At 46.3% G+C, this 20,471-nt stretch overlaps 1 protein-coding gene across 3 annotated transcripts in view; it reads left to right on the plus strand.

Annotated features, from left to right (window-relative positions):
- Positions 1-8,299: 8,299 nt before the first annotated feature.
- The window catches only part of AP2A1 (adaptor related protein complex 2 alpha 1 subunit), a 58,503-nt gene continuing 46,331 nt past the window's right edge, over positions 8,300-20,471 (plus strand). For all 3 annotated transcript variants that reach the window (XM_018562796.1, XM_018562797.1, XM_018562798.1), the window contains exon 1: positions 8,300-8,727. In XM_018562796.1, coding sequence (XP_018418298.1) covers positions 8,661-8,727 — 67 coding nt within the window. In that variant the 5' untranslated portion in view covers positions 8,300-8,660. The remainder of the gene's footprint in view (positions 8,728-20,471) is intronic.

A 20,471-nucleotide genomic window follows, 5' to 3' on the forward strand; every position in this document is an offset into this window, starting at 1 on the left:
CTGTATCTACTGTATATACAAAACTTTTTTTTAGGATTTCTGGTTAGAGTAGGAAAGGATTCCTTCCAGAGAACAGGAAATAGGGGGAAACCTCTCAGCAGCACAGAGAAGTATTAGAAAAGGAAAAAACTCCAGGAGAAGCAAGAGAAGAAAAGTAGGGGCGGAAGTCCCAGGAGAGAACTGATATAGTGTAGTAGATTATATGGTATTGTGAGATTTCATTTTGGTAAGTGATAGTAGGAGATACCTAATACTCACAAAGGTGTGGTTGCGGGATGCAGAGCTGTAGCTAGCTCCTTTTGCGCCCAAGGCAAGAACAGAAAAGTGCCCCCAACGGACCTGTGCAGTATGTGACATCATGCGCCCTGCCTCCAGGATGGTGGAGCGCATGCGCAGAATGCGCTGGTGGCCAAATCCAAAATAGCATAATTTTTTTAACTAATTTGAACATTTTTAGTTTCCACTCATTTCGTCCGAAACACATTTTTAGTCTTTGCACAGGTCTAGTAATGCGTGTGTGTGTGGGGGCGTGTGGTGTTTTTTGGGGTTGTATTTATTTATTTTTTGTTATTTTTTTTCACTGTAGGGGGGCTTTGGGGAAATATTAGGGGTCTAAACAGACCCCTGACATTTCCCTTTTGAAATAGAAAAAGGTTAAGGACACAGAGTCCGCTGCCCATACTGGTGGGGGAGAGCAGCAGGGATCTGAGGAGAAGCTGGAGCCTGTGCCGCTCCTCTTCTCCCTGCTGAGCCGCGGCTGTGTGGGCCGCCTGCCCCCCCCCCCCTGTTGCCAATGGCGCCCTGTGCTCGCCATGGCAACAAGGGCGAGGGGGTGCAGCCAGGCAAGTGCCAGTTTACTTGCCCCATGGTAGCTACAGCCCTGGCGGGATGTCCCGTTAGGGATATCAGGCAACGAAGGCACGCGGGCAATATACTTGTCCCCAGGTAAAGGACATCTAGTTCATTGTCAGATCTTGGGTATGGTCGCACTCGATGCCTGTCGGGGTGTGTTTCGGGTTGCAGGCATGGTGGCTGGGGAGTCCCGAAGTGTTTGTTGTGTCAGGCAGGGAAAAAATGACCCAAAAAGTCAGCAAAAGCAGAAGCGCCCAGAAACAAGACCATAAGCATCTAGGAGGTTCTTCAATTAGTAGGTATTTATTGAATGATCGACATAAAAAACACCTTCTCAACGTGTTTTGTGGCTCTAGGTGGCCACTTCTTCAGGAGGGTGTAGAGCGAGAGATACTTGGTGAGTAGACATGTGCACTGTCAAAAAATTCATTTAGTTTTGTTTCGTTTTAAATTCGGATTTGTGTTATTTCGTTTTTCGGGATTCGAGTGTGAAAGCCAATTCGGATTCGGAATTCGGATTCGGACGAAATTTGTTAGCGGTAGTTCGTTTCATTTTCGTATCTTATTAGTTTCGTTCGTTCGCAGCAAAGTGACATTTGAGGAGGGGAAAATGTTTTTCTCCTCTAATGTCACTTTGCTCCAACGAACGAAACGAATAAGAAACGAAAACGAAATGAACGTTTGAACGAACTACCGCTACCGAATAACGGAAATTCGGATTAGTTTGCATTCGTTATATCTGTAATTTGGAATACATCCGAATGTCCGAATTTCCGTCCGAATTTCGATTCGGAATGAAACGAATCGCACATGTCTATTGGTGAGATGTGGCAGTGTCTCCTATATACATACCAGCTCAGGCTGGTTGCAGCCAGGCTTCAGCACATACTACATTTAGTAAGGGACACAACAGAATAAGGTAGGGTCCTTATAAACCTGGACGGGGTTCTAACCTTTCCCATTCTATGCCAAAAAAAAGATGTTTGGTGAATAGATACACTTCAAAGTATATCTGATCCCAAAAGCAAAATGTTAAAGGAGAACTATTGGGTTAGGGCTTTTCCTCATAGTTCTCCTAAGGGTAACGGGAGGACACAAACTAGCGTCCTCCCGTCACCCTAAGCTTAGTAGATGTAGCTCGCGGTATACTGAGACGCCGCAGCTGAAACGGATCCCGACAATTATGTCTGGATCCGCCCTGCTGCGTGAGTGACAGCTGGCTCTGCCTATCCGTTCCGCCAGTCAGCGCAGGAGGATCGGAGTGGGGAGGGGAGAATCCAGTCCCTCCCGTGACAGGATCGAGAGGTGAGCGAACGCCGGTATGTGTTCGCTCACTTCCCGATCTACTGAGCCGACCTGTGACAGTTTCATTGTCACAGGTCGGCTAGAACTATGAGGATGAGTGAAAAGCACTAACCTCATAGTTCTCCTTTCAGGTGGAGTTTCCCTTTACCATCAAATAACTCATTACAAGCAGGTGTGAGAAAGTTTCAACTGCAGCAGAATACATTTTGGCCAAAAATGTATGAAGAAAGATTATGTATTTGCAATATTTTATAAAATAATGTAGGGAAAAAAGTTTTATTTTCAAAATTTTCAGTACTTTTATTCTTTATACATTGACATTTAAAAAAAAAACCTCAGTCCTGATTAAATACCACCAAAAGAAAGCTCTATGTGTCCCAAATAATTATATAAAATTAATTTGGGTACAGCGTTGCATAACTGCATAAATGTCAGGCAAAGTACTGCAGCACTGAAAATTGGCCTAGACAGGAAGGGGGTATAAACACCCCGGTCTTCAAGTGGTTGAAATTAAAAATGTTTTTAGGTAATTTAAAATGCTGATGAAATCACTCAAAATTGATGTTTAAAAGTTTTAGTTTCTTGTAGAATCAGCTGGTCCCCTGAGCACTGGCAACCTGTTTTAAGGTGGTTCCTCTCCTTTGCAAGGTCCTATGGAGCCACCCTTGTGACTGCTGGTAAGCTTTGTGTCCACACAAACACACAAAGGCAGCAAGGCAAGGCACTCTGCTCCTGTCTGTTCCCTGCACCTCCCTCCTCCTCCCCTCTCCAAGCTAGCTATATATCTGCTAGAGACCGCTCTGTCCCTTGTGATCTTGTACTGAAAAAGCTAAGCAAAAAAGTTGGAGTCAGCAGTTCTGAAACATGATGACTTGCAATGTAAAGAAATACTTTGCTGATCTGGATTCATTATTTTAAAAAGGTTTGAGAGTTTAATACTACTTTCAGCAAAAAGTGCCCTTGACACAATTCCATGCAAGCAGATCATGATCCACCTATGCATTATACACTGTGAAGGAAATTTATCAAAACTGGAGCAGACAAAATCTAGAGCAGCTGTGCACTGCAACCAATCAGCATCCACCTTTCATTTTTAAACCTTAAAGGTGGCCATACACTTTACAACCATCGCAAGACCTTAGTCTTGTGATGGTTGTAAAGTAATTAAAAAAACGTACAATCTGCCCATCTTGGACAGGCAGATCGTACATGCGATCATTGCAAGCCCGCCCCCTGAGGGGCGGGCTACTGATGACCGCAATGCTGAACAGGCAGTGTGCGCGTGCGCACACCGGCCCGTGCCGGATTGATCTTACGATCATGCTAAAAACCAGCCGAAAATCGTACGATTCTCGGCTGGTTTTCTAGCATGCTCCTTAGACAAAAGACGTGCGATTGTACAGTAGAAACGGTCGCACGTCTTCATTCACATTGCACGATTCTCGTACGATCGTGGGATTTCCCGCAATTCTCGTACGAGAATCGTGCAGTGTATGGGCACCTTTACTGAACAAACTGAAGAGAGAAGCTGATTGGTTGCCATAGGCAACTGCTCCAGATTCTTCTGCTTCCGTTTTGATAAATTCCCCCCCTGTGCCTTTTATCACTATTTGTTACATTATACTGATGCTGAAAATCTAGTTTCATTTTAGAAGTTAGGTGAAATGTTTATTGCAGTACAAATATGTGTTCTTGTTAAACAGTACTTATTTACATCTTAAAGGAGAACTATGGGGTCAGTGTTTTTCCCCGTAGTCCTCCTAAGGGTAACAAGAGGACACAAACTAGCGTTCTCCCGGGACCCAAAGCTCAGTATACTCATAGCTACGCGATTGACAGCTGGCTCTGCCTATCTAGAAGCAGAGCCAGCTGTACCCGCCCCCTCCCCCGTTCATTCCTCCAGCCAGCGCTGGAGGACTGGAGCGGGGAGGGGGGGTAATCCCTGCAGGGAGCCGTGAATGACAGTCACGGCTCTCTGCAGGGACATACTTAAACTATACTCGGTCATGGACCGAGAGCCCGACTGTCAGAAGAGAGGAGGGGACCTGGCAGCATACCTCATCCCGCCGGGTGAACCCTCCTCTCTCCGCCGGCGTCCATCACCAAGATGGCCGCACGATGACGACACGGTCGGTGGGGTGACACCGGTCCTCGAGACACCCCTGATTATCATAACTAAAGGAGGGACAGAAGGATCTTGCTCCATGAGTAGGACCGTATGATGTAGTCACAGTTTACCTTGTACCAGTAGGTAAGTCACATTCAGATATTGTAAATGATCAAATAAAACAATGTAACAATATAAAATGATAATAATAACTAGGAATGCACAGATTAAAAAAAAATTCTGACTGAGTACCAGTACCGATACTTTTCCTCAAGTACTCGACAATACCAATTACAGATACCTTCTTTTTTTAGTGTCATTTGACAGATTTTCTAAAACAATACAGACTAATGGTTTTAGGACAGTGGTGAAGTTCCAGGGTCTGGTCCCAGCTGCAAACGTTGTGCCTCTGGTAGTTCTGCCACCGACTCCAAGCTGTAGAGGAACTACATATCTCAGCAATACATTATACAGCAATGCAGAATACCACCAGCTATAGAGGACTACAAATCCCAGCAATACATTATACAGCAATGCAGAATATCATCGGCTATAGAGGACTACAAATCCCAGCTTTACATTATACAGCAATGCCAAATGGCAACCGGCTATAGAGGACTACAAATCTACGCAATGCATTATACATCAATGCACAATAAAATGAAGCTACATACTCTGTACTACTCTGGGGTGCAGGCTTGATGTCTCTAGCGGGGGTTCTCAGGAGGGCTGTGCAGGGTTTCAGGTGGGCTGTGTGGGATCTAAGGAGGCTGTGTGGGGTCTTAGGAGGCTGTACGGACCCTCAGGAGGATGTGCGGGGTTCTCAGGTGGCTGTGTCGGGTCTCAGGAGGCTGTTCAAGGTCTAAGGAGGCTGTGCAGGTTTTCAGGAGCGCTGGGTGAGGTCTGAGGAGGTTGTGCGGGGTCTGAGGCTGTGCGGGGTCTGAGGTGGGATGTGTGGGGTCTATGATGGGCTGTGCAGGGTCTCAGGTAGGCTGTGCGGGTCTATGGTGGGCTGTGCAGGGTCTCAGGTGAGCTGCGTGGGGTCTACAGATGGCTGTGTGGGGTCTATACAGTGGGCTGTACGGGGTCTATGGTGGGCTGTGCTGGATCTATGGCGGGCTTTGCAAGGTCTTAGGTGGGCTGTAAGGGGTCTATGGTGGATTGTGTGGGGTCTATGGCGGGCTTTGCAGGGTCTTAGGTGAGCTGTGCGGGGTCTATGGTGGGCTGTACGGGGTCTATGGTGGGCTGTGTAGGGTCTATGGCGGGCTGTGCAGGGTCTTAGGTGGGCTGTGTGGGGTCTGTGGTGGGCTGTGGGGGGGCTATGGTGGGCTGTGTAGGGTCTATGGCGGGCTGTGCAGGGTCTCTTCTGGGTCTGGATTGTCCTGTGTGCGGCATGGTTATCCAGGAAGGAAGAGAAAGATATGCAGCTGGCGCTTTAAACAGGAAGGCTGCTGTGGTCCCTAGCAAGCGCAGGACCTCAGGCAGCAGCTTCTGTTTAAAAATGTAAAGTGCCGGTATAGGCGCATAGTATCGGGGCATTTTCATCATTACTCGTAAAAATGCCCATTATCGGCACTGATAGCGATGCCGGTTTCGGTGCATCCCTAATAATAATATAAAATTATAATTCATCTATTTAAATGTTATACAACCATGCTTGTCTCCATGTGTAGCGAGGGTGTGCCATGCTGGGTTTAGGGAAGCTAAAAAGTACTAAAGAATCACATGTGGCTCCTCAGCTCCTGGTTGGGGCCCCCACTCTGCTTTATGTTTTCATATAGCTATACCAGAGGTAGACAACCTTGGCACTCCAGCTGCGATATAACTACAAATCCCATTCTGCCTCTAGGAGTCATGCCTGCGGCCATCTGAGGCTTGCAATGCCTCATGGGACTTGTAGTTCCACAACAGCTGAAGTGCCGAGGTTGCCTTCTCCTGAGCTATACATTCTCTTGCTGTCACACTAAAGCTGACCGTGCAATTGGGCAATTTGCCAGAAATTCGAACCAGCTTTTGATCTCATAAACAACAGTTAAAGGAGAACTATGAGGTCAGTGTTTTCCCCCATAGTTCTCCTAAGGGTCAGGGGAGGACATAAACTAGCGTCCTCCCGTGATCCAAAGCTCAGTATACCGCGAGCTTCAGCCGCAGCTGGGACGGATCCGACAAAAACGCTCCAAAGAAGCTCCTGTACTTCTTTGGGCGTTTTTGAAATACGCCCAGGTGGGGACCATGCTCATAGGCAATTATAGGTTTTCACATGTTGAGCGTTTTACAGCGCATAGGAACGCGCTGTAAAACACCCAGGTGTGAACCAGGTCTTAGAGAGATGTCATGGGAACAAGAATCCCTATTTGAAGATATCTTCTTCCAGGTTTTTGAAATACCCCCAGGTGGGGACCATGCTCATAGGCAATTATAGGTTTTCAAATGTTGAGCGTTTTACAGCGCATAGGAACGCGCTGTAAAACACCCAGGTGTGAACCAGGTCTTAGAGAGATGTCATGGGAACAAGAATCCCTATTGGAAGATTTCTTCTTCCTGTTATGGTGGCAACTAAAAAGTTTCAGAGAGCCACCCAGCTGCGTGAGTGACAGCTGGATCTGCCTATCTAGAGGCAGAACCCGCTGTACCCGCCCCCTCCCCGTCTGTTCTGCCAGTCAGTGCTGGAGGATCGGAGAGGGGGGAATCCCTGCGGGGAGCCGTGAGTGACAGTCACGGCTCTCTGCAGGGAGATGATCGAGAAGTGAGCGAGCGACGGTATGTGTTCGCTCAATTCCCAATCTATTCAGCCAACGTGTGACAGTTTCATTGTCACACGTCGGCTTGAACTATGAGGATGAGTGATTTTCACTCACCTCATAGTTCTCTTTTAAGCTGAAATGTTTGTATTAGGCTTCCTTAAAGCTGAACTCCAGCCATTAAAATTTCATTTAAATATATTCCTCAATAGCCATAAAGGATATAAATCCACTCTGTGTGCACCAAATGTCATTGGATACCGGATACTACCTTGTAAAATTGGCAATTACATCATTACTTTGTTGTACATAGTCTGTGCAGACAGCAGAGCTGCCCACCCACTGCAGGCTGCCTGCAGAACACTACAGGAGGGGGCAGATACAAGACCAGTCACCCTGCACAAGAAGAGAGAGCAGTAGTGGCTGGTCTTTATTATAGGAAGCTCCTGTACAGATGTAAAGTTTCCCACTGAATTACTGCACAGATCTGGAAGAAGAAATACATCGAACACACCAAGATTCCATTAAGAATACACATGCCTCTTGTATTTAGACAATATTTGATCCTAGATGCTGCAGAGAGCAGCACCAGGGCATGACATAGCCTACTGTCTGCGGCATTCTCCTATGAGTCCAGAGGTGTGGGGGTGGAGTATTGACACCGTGGCCTCACAGTAAGTGGGTTGGAAGACCCCTGGCGCCAATCAACCCAGAAAAGGAGCAGCATTTGATCAGTGACTGGGCAGGGTGCAAACAGCGCAAATATAGCAGCTAGAGCTGGGGTGGCCAAATTCCGACCCTCCAACTATAGTGGAACTACAAGTCCCATGAGGCATTGCAAGATTCTCACAGCCACGATTACCAGAAACAGATGCATGGTGGGATTTGTAGTTTCACTATTGCTGGAGGGCCAGACTGTGTCCACCCGAGCTGGAGTTGTGCTGTAGTATGTTGTGATTGAATGCTGGCTGAAATTGCTACTTGATTGCTCTAGTGTCTGGCCATCATATCACTGCTTTTGTTATCTATGGACTAATACAATATTGTTACTGACTTTTCCATCATCATTGATTTACACCCCAATCATTCCCTTTGACGGGTATCCCCACTCCTATGACGCCATAGCAGCCGATCACTACCGTCCTCTTTCGGGACCGTTAGCTATCATTGGATAGCAATTACTAGCGGGGTCGCCCTGAAGCCCCGCCTTCGCCATGACGTATTATCCAATCAGCGTCTATCACTCAACCCCGCCCAGCCAATAGTACGAGACTCTAGGCGCAGACTTCGGCAGCGTACACTAATGTACCAAGCTAGAATGGAGACGTCATTTCCCACTACACACCCTTTTTCCCCACCCTCTGGTCGCTGATTTGACGGACTTCACGCTGGCCCAATCGCCATTGAGATGTATCAGGGGTGGTCCAATGGCAGAACGTGTAGGGCGGGAGAAACCTGCGCGGCGGATTTCCTGCTGTTCTCCGTCAGCTTGTCGCTCTCACCTGCTGGTTTGGTCCATTAATTAGCCGCGGGGGGGCTTCGTGTTGCCGCAGCGGAAAGCCCAGTGATAGCCCGATATAAGCCGCTGCCTTCGTCCGCCTCTTCCGCCGCGTAAAGTCTTCCTCGCCCGGGTCTGGTCACTCGCACCCTACAAGATGCCGGCCGTGTCAAAAGGGGACGGGATGCGGGGACTGGCCGTCTTCATCTCCGACATCAGGAACTGTGAGTGAGGTCCTTGGGAGCGGAGTGCTGGGAGAGAACGGGGCTGCGGCCTGGGTGTATGTGCAGCTGTCACTCTGCTGCCCAGGAAGTTTGAATGGGGTGTGGGGAGCCTGTCATCGCTGCCCTCACCTTAGCTGACATGGTGGTCTTCTAAAGAGGACCTGTTACTAAGGCAGTGATGCAGGGAGGGGGTGGGGTGCTGGCCATTCATTTACTCAGAAGAGGGCCTGTCACTGATACATGGGATGCATGATGGAGGGGAGGCGGGTGACAGCTGGCCTGCTGCTTGTTGCATGCTCATAGATGGTGGTCATTGGTATGAGAAGGTCCTGATGACTGATCTTCTGTAAGATGCTGAAGAGAACCTGTCACCATCACCCAGGATGTATGAACCTGTAGTATGCATTTTATCTATTGGAAGATGCAGCAATACATCTGACATCAGATTGGTGATGGGTGATTAGTATGTGGGAATGTGCAGAAGAGTACCTGTCATATTTGTCTCTGCAGCATCTAGATGTGGGGGATGGGATCTCCGCCTGGAGGATATGTTTGGGAGAAGCGGAGCTGGGGATACACTAAGATTGTTTTCATTCAGCTTTTGGATTGGACAGAAAAAAAATAATCCTACAGATTCCTCCATCCACGCTAAACAGTGTGGGAATGTCCTGCTGCGGCTCTTGTATTTTGACAGTCGGCCCTGCCAGCTGTCAGAATACCTGATCAGTGACTGCATCTGATTGGAAGCCTGTGTTTGGCAGCTTTTTTTTAAATGTAGGATGTCAGGCTGGAGGTGGCTTACAGGGCCACCCACTGAGTGATTGTTGGCCGGTTCATCAAGAACTGGGTGAAATTCACCCAGTTCTTAGTGTATAGCCAGCTTATGTTTGGATGGCAATGGGCATGTTAAAGCACCTGTAAGACAGTCTAAAGCAGGGGTGGGCTAATCCGGCCCTCCAATTGTGCTTAAACTACAAATCCCATCGTGCTTCTGTGAGCTGTGGCTGTCAGTCTTGCAATGCTTCATGGGACTTGTAGTTCCCCCAAAAGCTGGAGGGCCAGAGTCATGATGCACAAGTCTCATAAAGTAAACAAGAAAACATCATTTTTGCTTTCTCTGACTGAGCCAAATCCTCTTTAATTTTGTGTCTCATGCACTCCCCCCCTCCTCCCAGTCACTGCAGCTCACAGTGGCAGTGGTTCAGTATCAGAAGCAGTGCTGTCAGGCCAAAGGCGAGTGGGCAGGACTGGGTGTGGCCAGGTGCTGACTCAAAAGCCACAGACCTATCAATCAGCAGTGAGCATGCTGATGGCCACACCCCCGCAATCATTTTTTATTACACTCGAGTGGCAACGCTGCTGTCCATTCAGGAGGACTTCATTGGCAGGATCAACAGGTATTTATGGGACTTTGCAGGGGGAATGAATGAAAACGGGATGCACTGACACCAAGTATTTGGGTGAGTACTCGTTCTCGATACTTACCCCGATACCAGAACTTCCGGCCCGAGGGAGATTCCCTCCGACTGGCAGTGCTGTGAGGGAGCATGGAGCCGACTTCCCGGCCAGTCAGAATGCCGGGCAGCGGGCCATGACCTGGCTTCCTGGTTGGCTAAGAAGCCAGCTTCACTTGTTGCTAGGCAGCCTGGCTTCCTCACAAGTCAGGAACCCGGGTGGCACATGCGACCCGACTTCCTGATTGGTCAGGAAGCCAGGCTGCCTATCAACAAGTGAAGCTGGCTTCCAAGCCAATCAGGAAGTCGGGAGGCAGGTCATGACAAGCCAGGCCCATGGTACCCCGGGATGCCGGTATTGGTATTCAGTATCAGCGAGTACCTGTAAAAAAAATATCGGTATGGGTGCATCCCTAGTGAAAACTAAGTGTGGATGTACTTTTAATTTAGTTGTGCAGCACATATTGTTTTGTAATGTGAAGCCATAGTTCTACTTTAACTATTGGAGTTTGTGGAAGAGAACCCATCGCTGTAGTATTTGCAAAAAGTATTTGCAAGGTTCGCTTTTAGTGCGTCTTCGCTCTGCTTTACTAAAATGCTAAACAAAAGTTTACAAAAAACACGTCTGAGAGGAAAAATATTTATTTCTCTGCAGATTTTATTTTCTATTTAAATTTTTTCATGTTCATCACAGCGCAGGAGAGGATTGCTTTGCTTGGTGCAACCGTGCAGATATTCTGTGCCAAGAGCTCCTGATTGTTTATCTTGCTTGGCAGTTTACTTACACTTTAATGACACAGCTATCGCTGAATAAACTGGCCAATAGCAGAGATTTGTATGGAGTGTGAAAGTACAAGAGCTAAAGTGGTTAATTAGAGGGATTGATTCACCTACAATTAGGGATGTACCGGTATTTCAGTATCGAGATCAAGTACCGATATATATTTTTTCCCAGTACTCGCCAATACCAATACTGGAAGTCCCATTTTAGGAAGCCAGGAGGCGTGTAATGACTCGCCACCTGGCTTCCTGATTAGTCGGGTAGCGTGGAAAGACTCGCCCCCGGGCTTCCCGATTAGCAGGGATGCCGTCCCCATGCTTCTTGTCACTAGGTGACGAGAGAGCATGGAGCCGGCTTCCCGGCCAATCAGGAAGCCGGGCAGCATGTAATGACGCGCTGCCCGGCTTCCTGATACCGGAAGTATCGGGCTAGGCATTGGAGCATGTGCGCGAGTACTCGCCCAAATACTCAGCATCGGCACCGATACTAGTATCGATATCGGTGCATCCCTACCTACAATGAATGTCACATGCACTGCTTTTATAAATATGCCCCTATGAGCCCAGCCTAGAAGATGAAGTCAGGATGCAGGTAGTAGCTGGGAATGTCAGGTTGATCGGGGAAAGTGGTTAATAAGGGGTTCAGTACTAATTTTTCATATGCGGCACATTGAAATCTCCGTCACCCTCTTTGTGCAGCTAACATTAGTGGGAAGGATGGCGTTGTCCGGTTCAAAGTGACAACTTTGTTTTATTTGGGAGAGATTATGTTCTATGCATTATCCAAATTTTTTTTTTTTACAAATATACTACCTGATGATTCGTCATTCAACCGAACGTGGTCCCATCTCCAGCGCTAGGCCGACAATGGTAGTCAAATAGCTGTTTCCCCACCCCAACGTTGTTGGTACCCAGAAGTGTTCTCCAGTACACATGCACTGCAAGTCTTCACTGAGCTCTGGCACTGTTCAGTCTCTTCGATTTATGCATGCGCCACAATTCTCTGAGCTCTGGCACTGTTCAGTCTCTTCGATTATGCATGCGCCACAATTCTCTGAGCTCTGGCACTGCTCAGTCTCTTCGATTATGCGTGCGCCACAATGAGCTCTGGCACTGCTCAGTCTCTTCGATTATGCGTGCGCCACAATTCTCTGAGTTCTGGTACTGCTCAGTCACATAGGTCACTGAAGGGAAGAGCTGTAACAGGTCATCATCAGTTTCACATACACCTGCCACACAGCATTCAGTGCAGAGGAGGGTTTACGGTCACATGGCCGCACCTCAAAGACTACACACAAAAAAAACCTATTTTATCTGAAACTTGTGATATTTTAGTCATTGGAGCATTGTTGGTAGTTTCCAAATTTTTTAAGTAGACGAAATAAGGAAAACAAACAAACAAAAAAAATCATACCGCCAGTGAAACGCGCGTTTCACTGAACGGAAAAACGAGCTAAAAAAATAAGCTCAGGTGAGAACCCAGCCTAAATGGGGATTTCCCGCGCATTCCTCTACAGGACAGGAAGCGAAGGGAACTCTACCTAATAAAACCAAAACGGTTTTAATGCTTCTCTGCTCTATTCAAATTGAGCAAAGCTTTAGATATAAGATTAAAGAACTCAGAAAAACATCTTCATTAACCCTTGCGGCAGAGCTATGCCCCCACTGCAAGGGTTAGGTGCTCATTTTTGTCTAGGTTCAAAAATAAGTTCTACTCACACGAAGTTCCAAGTCGGCCAGCTGTCGCAGTCTCTCTCCTTCTACGCTGCAGCTTTGAAATGTTCCTCAGTGTCCTCACGTGTATACACGGCGTACAGAATGTGATGTTTTACGGCACCTTAGACTGCTGCAGGGGACGGGAAGAGAGGCTCCAGGGACTGGAGAACAAGCCAGCTCTGCGGTTCAGGTGAGTGTCACGTTTTTGTGTTTTGTTTTTTTTTCTTGAACCTAGACAGGAAGGATCAGTTAACCCTTGCATTGTGCGGGGAGCACCATTGCAGGGGTTCAAAAGTTAAAAGTTCTTCAAGTAAAATCTTCTTTTTTTTTTCTCACCCAGAAACACTGCTTAAATCTGAACTCCAGACAAAGAGCTAAATACACAGATGAAATGAGTATATAGGAGCCGTGTCCTTGCCAAGAGAATTTGTTTCTGTCCATCCATTTCTTGATGTATACACCTCCTGTCTTCCAGTCCTAACTAGCAGGGCAGGAGTCCTGATATTTTTTTTCTGCCCCAGTTAAACAAGAGCTATGAGGTGAGTGAAAATCACTCACCCTTATAGTTCGAGCCGACATGTGAGCGAACACATGCCGTCGCTCGCTCACTTCTCGATCATGTCCCTGCAGAGAGCCGTGTTAGTCACCGCTCCCCGCAGGGATTCCCCCCCTCTCCGATTCTCCAGCGCTGACTGGAGGAATGGACGGGGGAGGGGGCAGGTACAGCTGGCTCTGCCTCAAGGTAGTCAGAGACAGCTGTCACGCAGCTGGGTGGATCTCGACAGTAATGTCGGGATCTGTCCCGGCTTCAGCGGTCTCAATATACCGCGAACTGTAGATCACGATATACTGAGCTTTGGGTCACCGGAGGACGCTACTATATGTCCTCCCGTGACCTTTAAGAGAACTATGGGGAAAAACACTTACCCCATAGTTCTCTTTTAAGTAACAATTGTAGGTCTTCTCCCTCTGTGAAGTTGATTGTAAAAGGGGAAGCAGGACACTGACAAGCTTATCTCTGTCACTCTGATTGCTTCTCCTATCATCATGTCTCTTGTTAGCACATAAGCATTGTAGCACAGCTAAGAACTTATGCTTCTTCCATCTCCCCTAGTCTGAGCTTTGCTCTACAATGGGCTGCAAGTTGCTGATACTAATTCAAATTCAGGTCCTCAGACTGATTGCGTTTTCATGTGTTAATGGCTGCGTTCATTTGTGTCTTTATATCTTCCTGGAGTTCAGCTTTAATTGGTCTTTATCAGAACTGTGCTGTTTAGGCATCATCTGTTTTACCATACAGTCGGGGTATCTGTAGGGACAAAAGCTTGCACTAAGCTGAAAGCGGAGAGCAGGGTCTGTGGAAGCTGTAAGTATTTACTGTGGCCTGGTCTGACCTAGAACCCCCTGTTGTAAGTTATGGGGTATTTGTAGGATTGATATGTCTGAAAGACATTTCATTTAACTTGAGTATGAAGTTAACGGACATTACAAGAAACCTAAGAATATGTACTGTAAGTACACTGTTGGCTATGTTAAGGCTCGGCAGTTGTGTGTAAGCTTTTAGTCTATGCAGGCAAACCTATTGTGCTAGTTATACTCAGGCAGCATATTGTTTGCCTGTTGCTGGCCTGCATTTTTCACAAGACCTCCTATTGCGTCACGTTTGACCTTAGTTATCACATTATTATTATTATTATTATTATACACGATTTATATAGCGCCAACAGTTTGCTCAGCGCTTTACAATATAAAGGAGACATTACAATAAAATTTGAGACAAGATGGTAAGGAGGGTCCTGCCCTGAGGGCTTACAGTCTAAAAGACATCTGCCAATAGCATGCTATTAGTCCTCCTGTAAATAACTGCTGTGAACTGCAAGCAAATACATTGCTACATAAATTGTATTACTATATGATTGAAGATTGAACAATCACTGTCTGAATCTTCATACACTGGGAGGTCAGGTTGTTCAAAGATTTCTGTGCCTGGCTGTGGGAGGACCACAACCATTTGCAACTGAATTATGCCATATGTGAGGCTGGCTGAACTCCAACATGGCCGCAATCTGTATTTTGAAGTGAGACTATAGGCAACAATAAAAATGTTAACACACACACGCCAGATTATTATGACCACCCCATCAGTACTTCGTTGGGCCGCCTCGTGACTCCACGAGATGTTGAATGGTGATGCGAGGAATCTGACCCTCCACTGTTGCCCTTCTGTTGTCTTGTACCAGTCTTGCCACTCTCCGTTCTGCCCTAACATTGACTAGTCGCTGACGGCCACAATTCGCACGTTCAGACCCAGATTTTCGGCTGACAGTCCAGTCTTTAAACACTTTAACAATAGCTGATCTTCTTCTGCTGAATTCTGCTGTTTTGCTGTTACTCGCTCCATGGCTCCAAGCGCCAACAATCATCCAACGTTCAAAGGCTGTTAAATCGTGTTTACCCATATCTTCAGAAAAAAAATCAAAAAAAAATGCAGAAATGGCTTTGGCAGCAAGTATTAAGTATAGCATAACTAAGGATAAAACATTCATCTTAGATTTAGATAGAATGGTGAGGAGGCATAGAACCTCTTCTGAATTGCCATTCCAACAGGAATGGAGGGAAAATCTTCCAATGGAGATACTTGCTTTGATGACACACTACGTAAAAATGTTCTCTTGCTTCCGGTTTCGTTTTCAGGAGAGGAAGTGAATGAAAACCTCCCTAATCAGAAAAAAATAGTACACCAAAAAACATACAGGGCGTTATCTGACTGGATGAGGGGCTGGTGATGACGTCACCACCCCTTGTCCAATTAGAGAATGCCTTGTGTTCAATGATGGAAATACTAGGTGTGTGCTGAATGGCCGCTGTGCTGAGTGGGCGACCCCCACCCCAAGCTGGAAGATTGTTTCAGCTACTACTACAGTGTTTTACAGGGTCCTCGTGGCCCTACCGGGAAAAAAATTTGCATACTTACATTAGACCAATGTAAATATTCATAAAAATCTATACCTGGAGTTCAGCTTTAAAATTTTGCACGCCTGCGAAAAACGGCAATACCCTTAATGGTCATTAGACAGTACTTTAAAACATCTCACCAATTCAGTTAAGTAAACGATGGTCATAGAATTATTCCCCTTGCTCTGGCATGAACAGCAATACCCAGTTTATGTTGTGCATTTGTGCTTGAGTTTTCTCATGCGAGGGCACCGTCACCGTACATGTTTGTAAGGGTGGGGGGGGGGGGGCGGTCGAAAAAAATGGGGAGGTGCGGGCGTGGGGTCGGGCAGTGCGACAAGAAAAGAAAATCAGACTAGCATACAAAACACAGATTAGATTTAGTTGTCATGGACATAAATGGCTTAAATTCAAACATAACATTTACATTCAATTACAAAGCATTAAGCGTCTCTTCAGCTGTCGGGTATAGTACTGCAAAACATTTATTTTTTTTGGCATAGTAATATTATTACTGTGAACATAACGTTACAAGACAGAAAGGGAACACCAGCCATACAATTGGAGATGTTTCGGAAAAGAAACTAGAATGTGTCAAGGTAGAGTAGACCTGCTTAGTTAGATTTGTTCAGAGGTCAGAGGTAGGCACCTGTAGCTCGCGGTATAGTTTGTGTCCTCCCGTTACCCTAAGGAGAACTATGGGGAAGAGCCCTAACCCCATAGTTCTCCTTTTTAAGTGTACATTTAATAAATGGTGAAAAGCCGGTGATGAGCGTGGTTTAATACTTTTAACTGCTTATCACGATGATCAATCCCCAGTGAGGTGTCTAATAGGAACTAAAAACCAGGAAATATCTCCCTTTTCTTCATTGTGAATTCTCACTGATATGTACACAAAGTAACAGGTGAAAGGCACAAAAGTACCTCATCGCCATGATAAATATGGAGAAAAGCCCCCCTAGATTTATCACTAAGCCAGACATGGTGATAAAGGGCTTTTTTTTCTCTGGTAAAACAGAGGAAATGGATCGCATATTGTGCCGCTAAGCATCCAGTAAAGCACTTCACAGCACGAAGCTCCTCATTTTTCTCCCTTGACCTTTATCACCTATAGGATTGTTTGTTTAGTTATCTGGGTGCACAGATAAATCAGAAAAGATGCATGACACATTGTGGGTATTGATCAAAACTGGATCAGCCAGAATCTGGAGCGGTTGTCATGCACAGCTGCTCCAGATTTTGTCTGCTCCAGTTTTGATAAATTCCCCCCGTTCAGTTTTTCCACTTGGGCTTGTTAATACGAATGGGTGCGTTTTCTGATGTTCAAAGTGTATGTCTGCTGGTACGCAGTCTGCAAAAATTTCACAGTGCTTTTATTTTACATTTTATTTATAAGTTTAACTCTATGCATAACGTCGTGTTGTGAAACGCAGACTCTCGTACCACCTTTTCAAGGCCATAGTCCTAATGCGTCCAACCCAGCTCGTCCCTAGAGGAGAACCATTGACATGAATCCCCTGCTGAGACAGATCTGAAGGGAAATGGATGTCACATATGTGACATCCATTTCCATTCAGTTTTTACTCGATCCACTGATGGAGGAAAAACAGATCTCTGTCACTTATGAAGAAAAACGGATGTCAATGGATGTAAATCTGTCGACTTCCTATCCATCACATTTACAGACGCAGAGGTTAACATAGAACTGTTCTCAATAAAATAAACGTAAAAAATATTTTATTGAGTTGTGATGATGGTGGCTGGAGGTCACAGGAGATGTGTGTGAGTGCTGAAACTTTGGGGGCAGAGGGGAAATACCAATGGGATATGAGGGAAAATAGGAGAAGGAGAAGGTATGCAATGGGAACAGATACAGAGGCAGTGAGGGCAATGCAATGGGATGTGCAGGTAATGGTCAGCCAGGCATATTATACCAGAGGAGGAACGCTGGAGGTGCCGGCAGAGGGAGAGAAGATGCAGAGGCAGTGTGGGCTTGATGGCAAAGTGCTGGTAATGGTGGGAAGGAGAACACGGCAGCTGGGAGTGTAATGTCGGAGGAGAAGCACAGCAGTTAAAGAGAAATAGAGATTGGGCAGAGGCAGTGCCAGCAGTATGGGGGCTGGGCATACCTAGGCGATTTGAGTCGCGCGAAACACATAGTCGCATTGAAGTCAACGGAGGCTGCTCACACTTTTGCGGTTTGTTGTGCGACCGAAATCTGCTGTCCTGGTGCAGGAGCTACTTTTGGGCGGTTGTCGCGCAGACATCTCTATGCATTGAAAATCACGCGGATTACAATGAACAGTTGCGCATTCGAAAATGCGTGAAAACAGCTCGGCATCTTGATGCTCCTAGGTGTGGATCTAGCTTGGGTGGATGTCCGGTTTAAGGAAACGAACACCAGCAGTGTAGTGATGGGCGGAAGAGATGAGTTAATAACTGCAGATCAGGAGGTAATGCCTGGCAGCCAGGGGATCTGACGGGCAAGCTGAGTTAGGCTAGGTTCACACCTAGGCGATTCAGATGCTGAGCTGTTTTTGCGCGATTGTCATGCGCTTTCGATCGTGTGACTGTTCATTGAATAACCACACGGTTGGCAATGCATAGAGATGTCTATGGGAGCCAAACCGCGTGACAACCGCCCGAAAATAGCTCCTGCACCTTTTCGCGTGACAAACCGCAAAGGTGTGAACAGCCTCTATTGACTTCAATGCGAAGCTCTGTATTGCGCGATATCGCGTGACAAATTGCCTGGGTGTGTGCCGGCCCTTAGCTGGCGTCTCCTGGTGATGGGAATACCTATGATCTGGTCTCTCAGGAGCTGTTTCCTCCTGCTGATACCTGTGTTCATCCCTTGCAAAGCCTTCCCCACTCTTCTCTCTCTAGGCTGTTCCCGTATCACGGTGATATTTCTCTGCATGCATATTGCGGCATATCACTTTGATAATTCAGCCACTTAAACAGGCTCAAACTTTTCTCCAGTAGCGATGCAATAATCCTGAGATGTGTGGAGAAGAGAGGAACTATATTAGGAGAAGCGGGGAGAAGTTTCACAGCGATCGCAGTGCGTTCCAGCAGCTACCGCTCTGGAACGCACACACTTTCCAACGAACAAGCCCTTATAGTCCTTTTATTGAAAGGTGTCAGTTCAATTAACTGCGCTCATTAAAACCAAACAGTCACATTTTCTGGACAAGCGTTTGAGGGTCTACCCCTTTCTTCTTGGTCTAAGCAGTGTTCATAGAGAAACGTTTACCAAAATGTTACAATAAAAAAAATCTGCAAGTTGCAAATGCCCAACTATGTTGCACTAATATGTCTACAATCTCCTTAAAGTAGAATTAAAGTCTAATTTTGTTTTTGCATATATCGTGGGTGAGGTGAAGGTAAGGCAGCCAGGGAGCTGGGATTGTTATCCTTGTTTTCCTAGGTGCTGGCTCATGTTCGGGGCTATTATGAGATGTAATCATGCTGAAATAAAATTACTATTTGGCTGGAGATGAGTGTTATGTATCTTGTGCTGCATAGATGAGGTTACTGACTGTAATGTGTGCTAAATTTGGCCTGCAGACTGCTACTGGTCATTTTAACATTACAGATGCAGCCATTTGGCTTTTCAGTAAAGAGTTAATCTTTAAACAGTCCTCCCAGATAACTGATCCAGTTATTATCGTTGCATATTAAAATGGAAGGCTGGCTACAAACATGTGCTTGGCATGAAACTGAAACCTCTATATGCTGTTGTTACCTTTTAGCCCTGATTCACATGTCCATGCTTTTAAATTGTTCCTGTTCACATATGAGCGCTCAGACACATATGAGCGCTGGCACCTGATACTCAAAAACGTACAGGACATTTGTAGCGGAGTTGGGTGTTTTTGGCCCCATAGACTTCAAGTGAAACTGCCTGAAAATGTTTTGTTTCTCAGACTAAACAACCATCTCCTTCTGATACATGGCTTTCTATTGGCCTTCCAAACCTTTCCATCTGTCAATGAGGACACCTAAAATATCAGATATTGAGTAAAGCTGAACCGTCCGCAATTCCCACAGTGGGGGCAGATGTTGGCACCCTTACGGCCAGAATCCCTCGATCAGCTGATTGAAGGAGCCGGTTGGAAAATCTTCGAGCAAATGGAACCGGCTGCCAGCTCTGTTCAGGTATTCTGACCGCAGCCAGCGGCCGCCGTCGGAATGCAGGGAAGACAGCAGGAGATTCCTCGATCAACACTTGTAAGGGCTCATGGAGGAATCTGTTCAGCCTGCGGGTTGAACAAGGAAATGATTACATTGTATGGCCAGCTTAAGCAGGGAGTAGTGCCAGCTGCAACTTTCACAGGAAAATTCAAGATTTGTATTTAAATTGTGTGTCTGGCTAAATAAATTTAAAAAAAAAACAATTTCTGTAATACATAGACATCTCCCCGTATTTTATCCTTTTAAAAATGCATCAAATACCGAAAAATATTTGTTGATGGAGCTGGATGTGCCAGAAATCCAGTGAGCCTCTAACAGAGCTCCACCTATTCCTGTCCCACTCCACATGCACACATTGATTTCCTTCCCATTACAACAATGCTGCTGTCTTGATTCCCAAGAACCTTCCCACATACTACTGTGTGGGGAAAGGTATGTTGGGATATATAGTTATGGGGGTGTGCTGTATATCAATAGGAGCTGAGCTTCCAGAATTTCGTGCCAGAGAGTGGCTACTTTTCTTCTCCCATGGTCCCTATGGGAGCTGAAAAGTAGCCACCCACTGTGCACGCTCCTGCTGTTTCAAGTGCCCTCACATCTCTTCTGCTGACTTCCTACTCTCTCCTCCCTCAAATCCCTCCC

This window comes from Nanorana parkeri, unplaced genomic scaffold (assembly GCF_000935625.1).
Source record: "Nanorana parkeri isolate BGI_ZX_2015 unplaced genomic scaffold, ASM93562v1 scaffold600, whole genome shotgun sequence".
NCBI lineage: Eukaryota > Metazoa > Chordata > Amphibia > Anura > Dicroglossidae > Nanorana > Nanorana parkeri.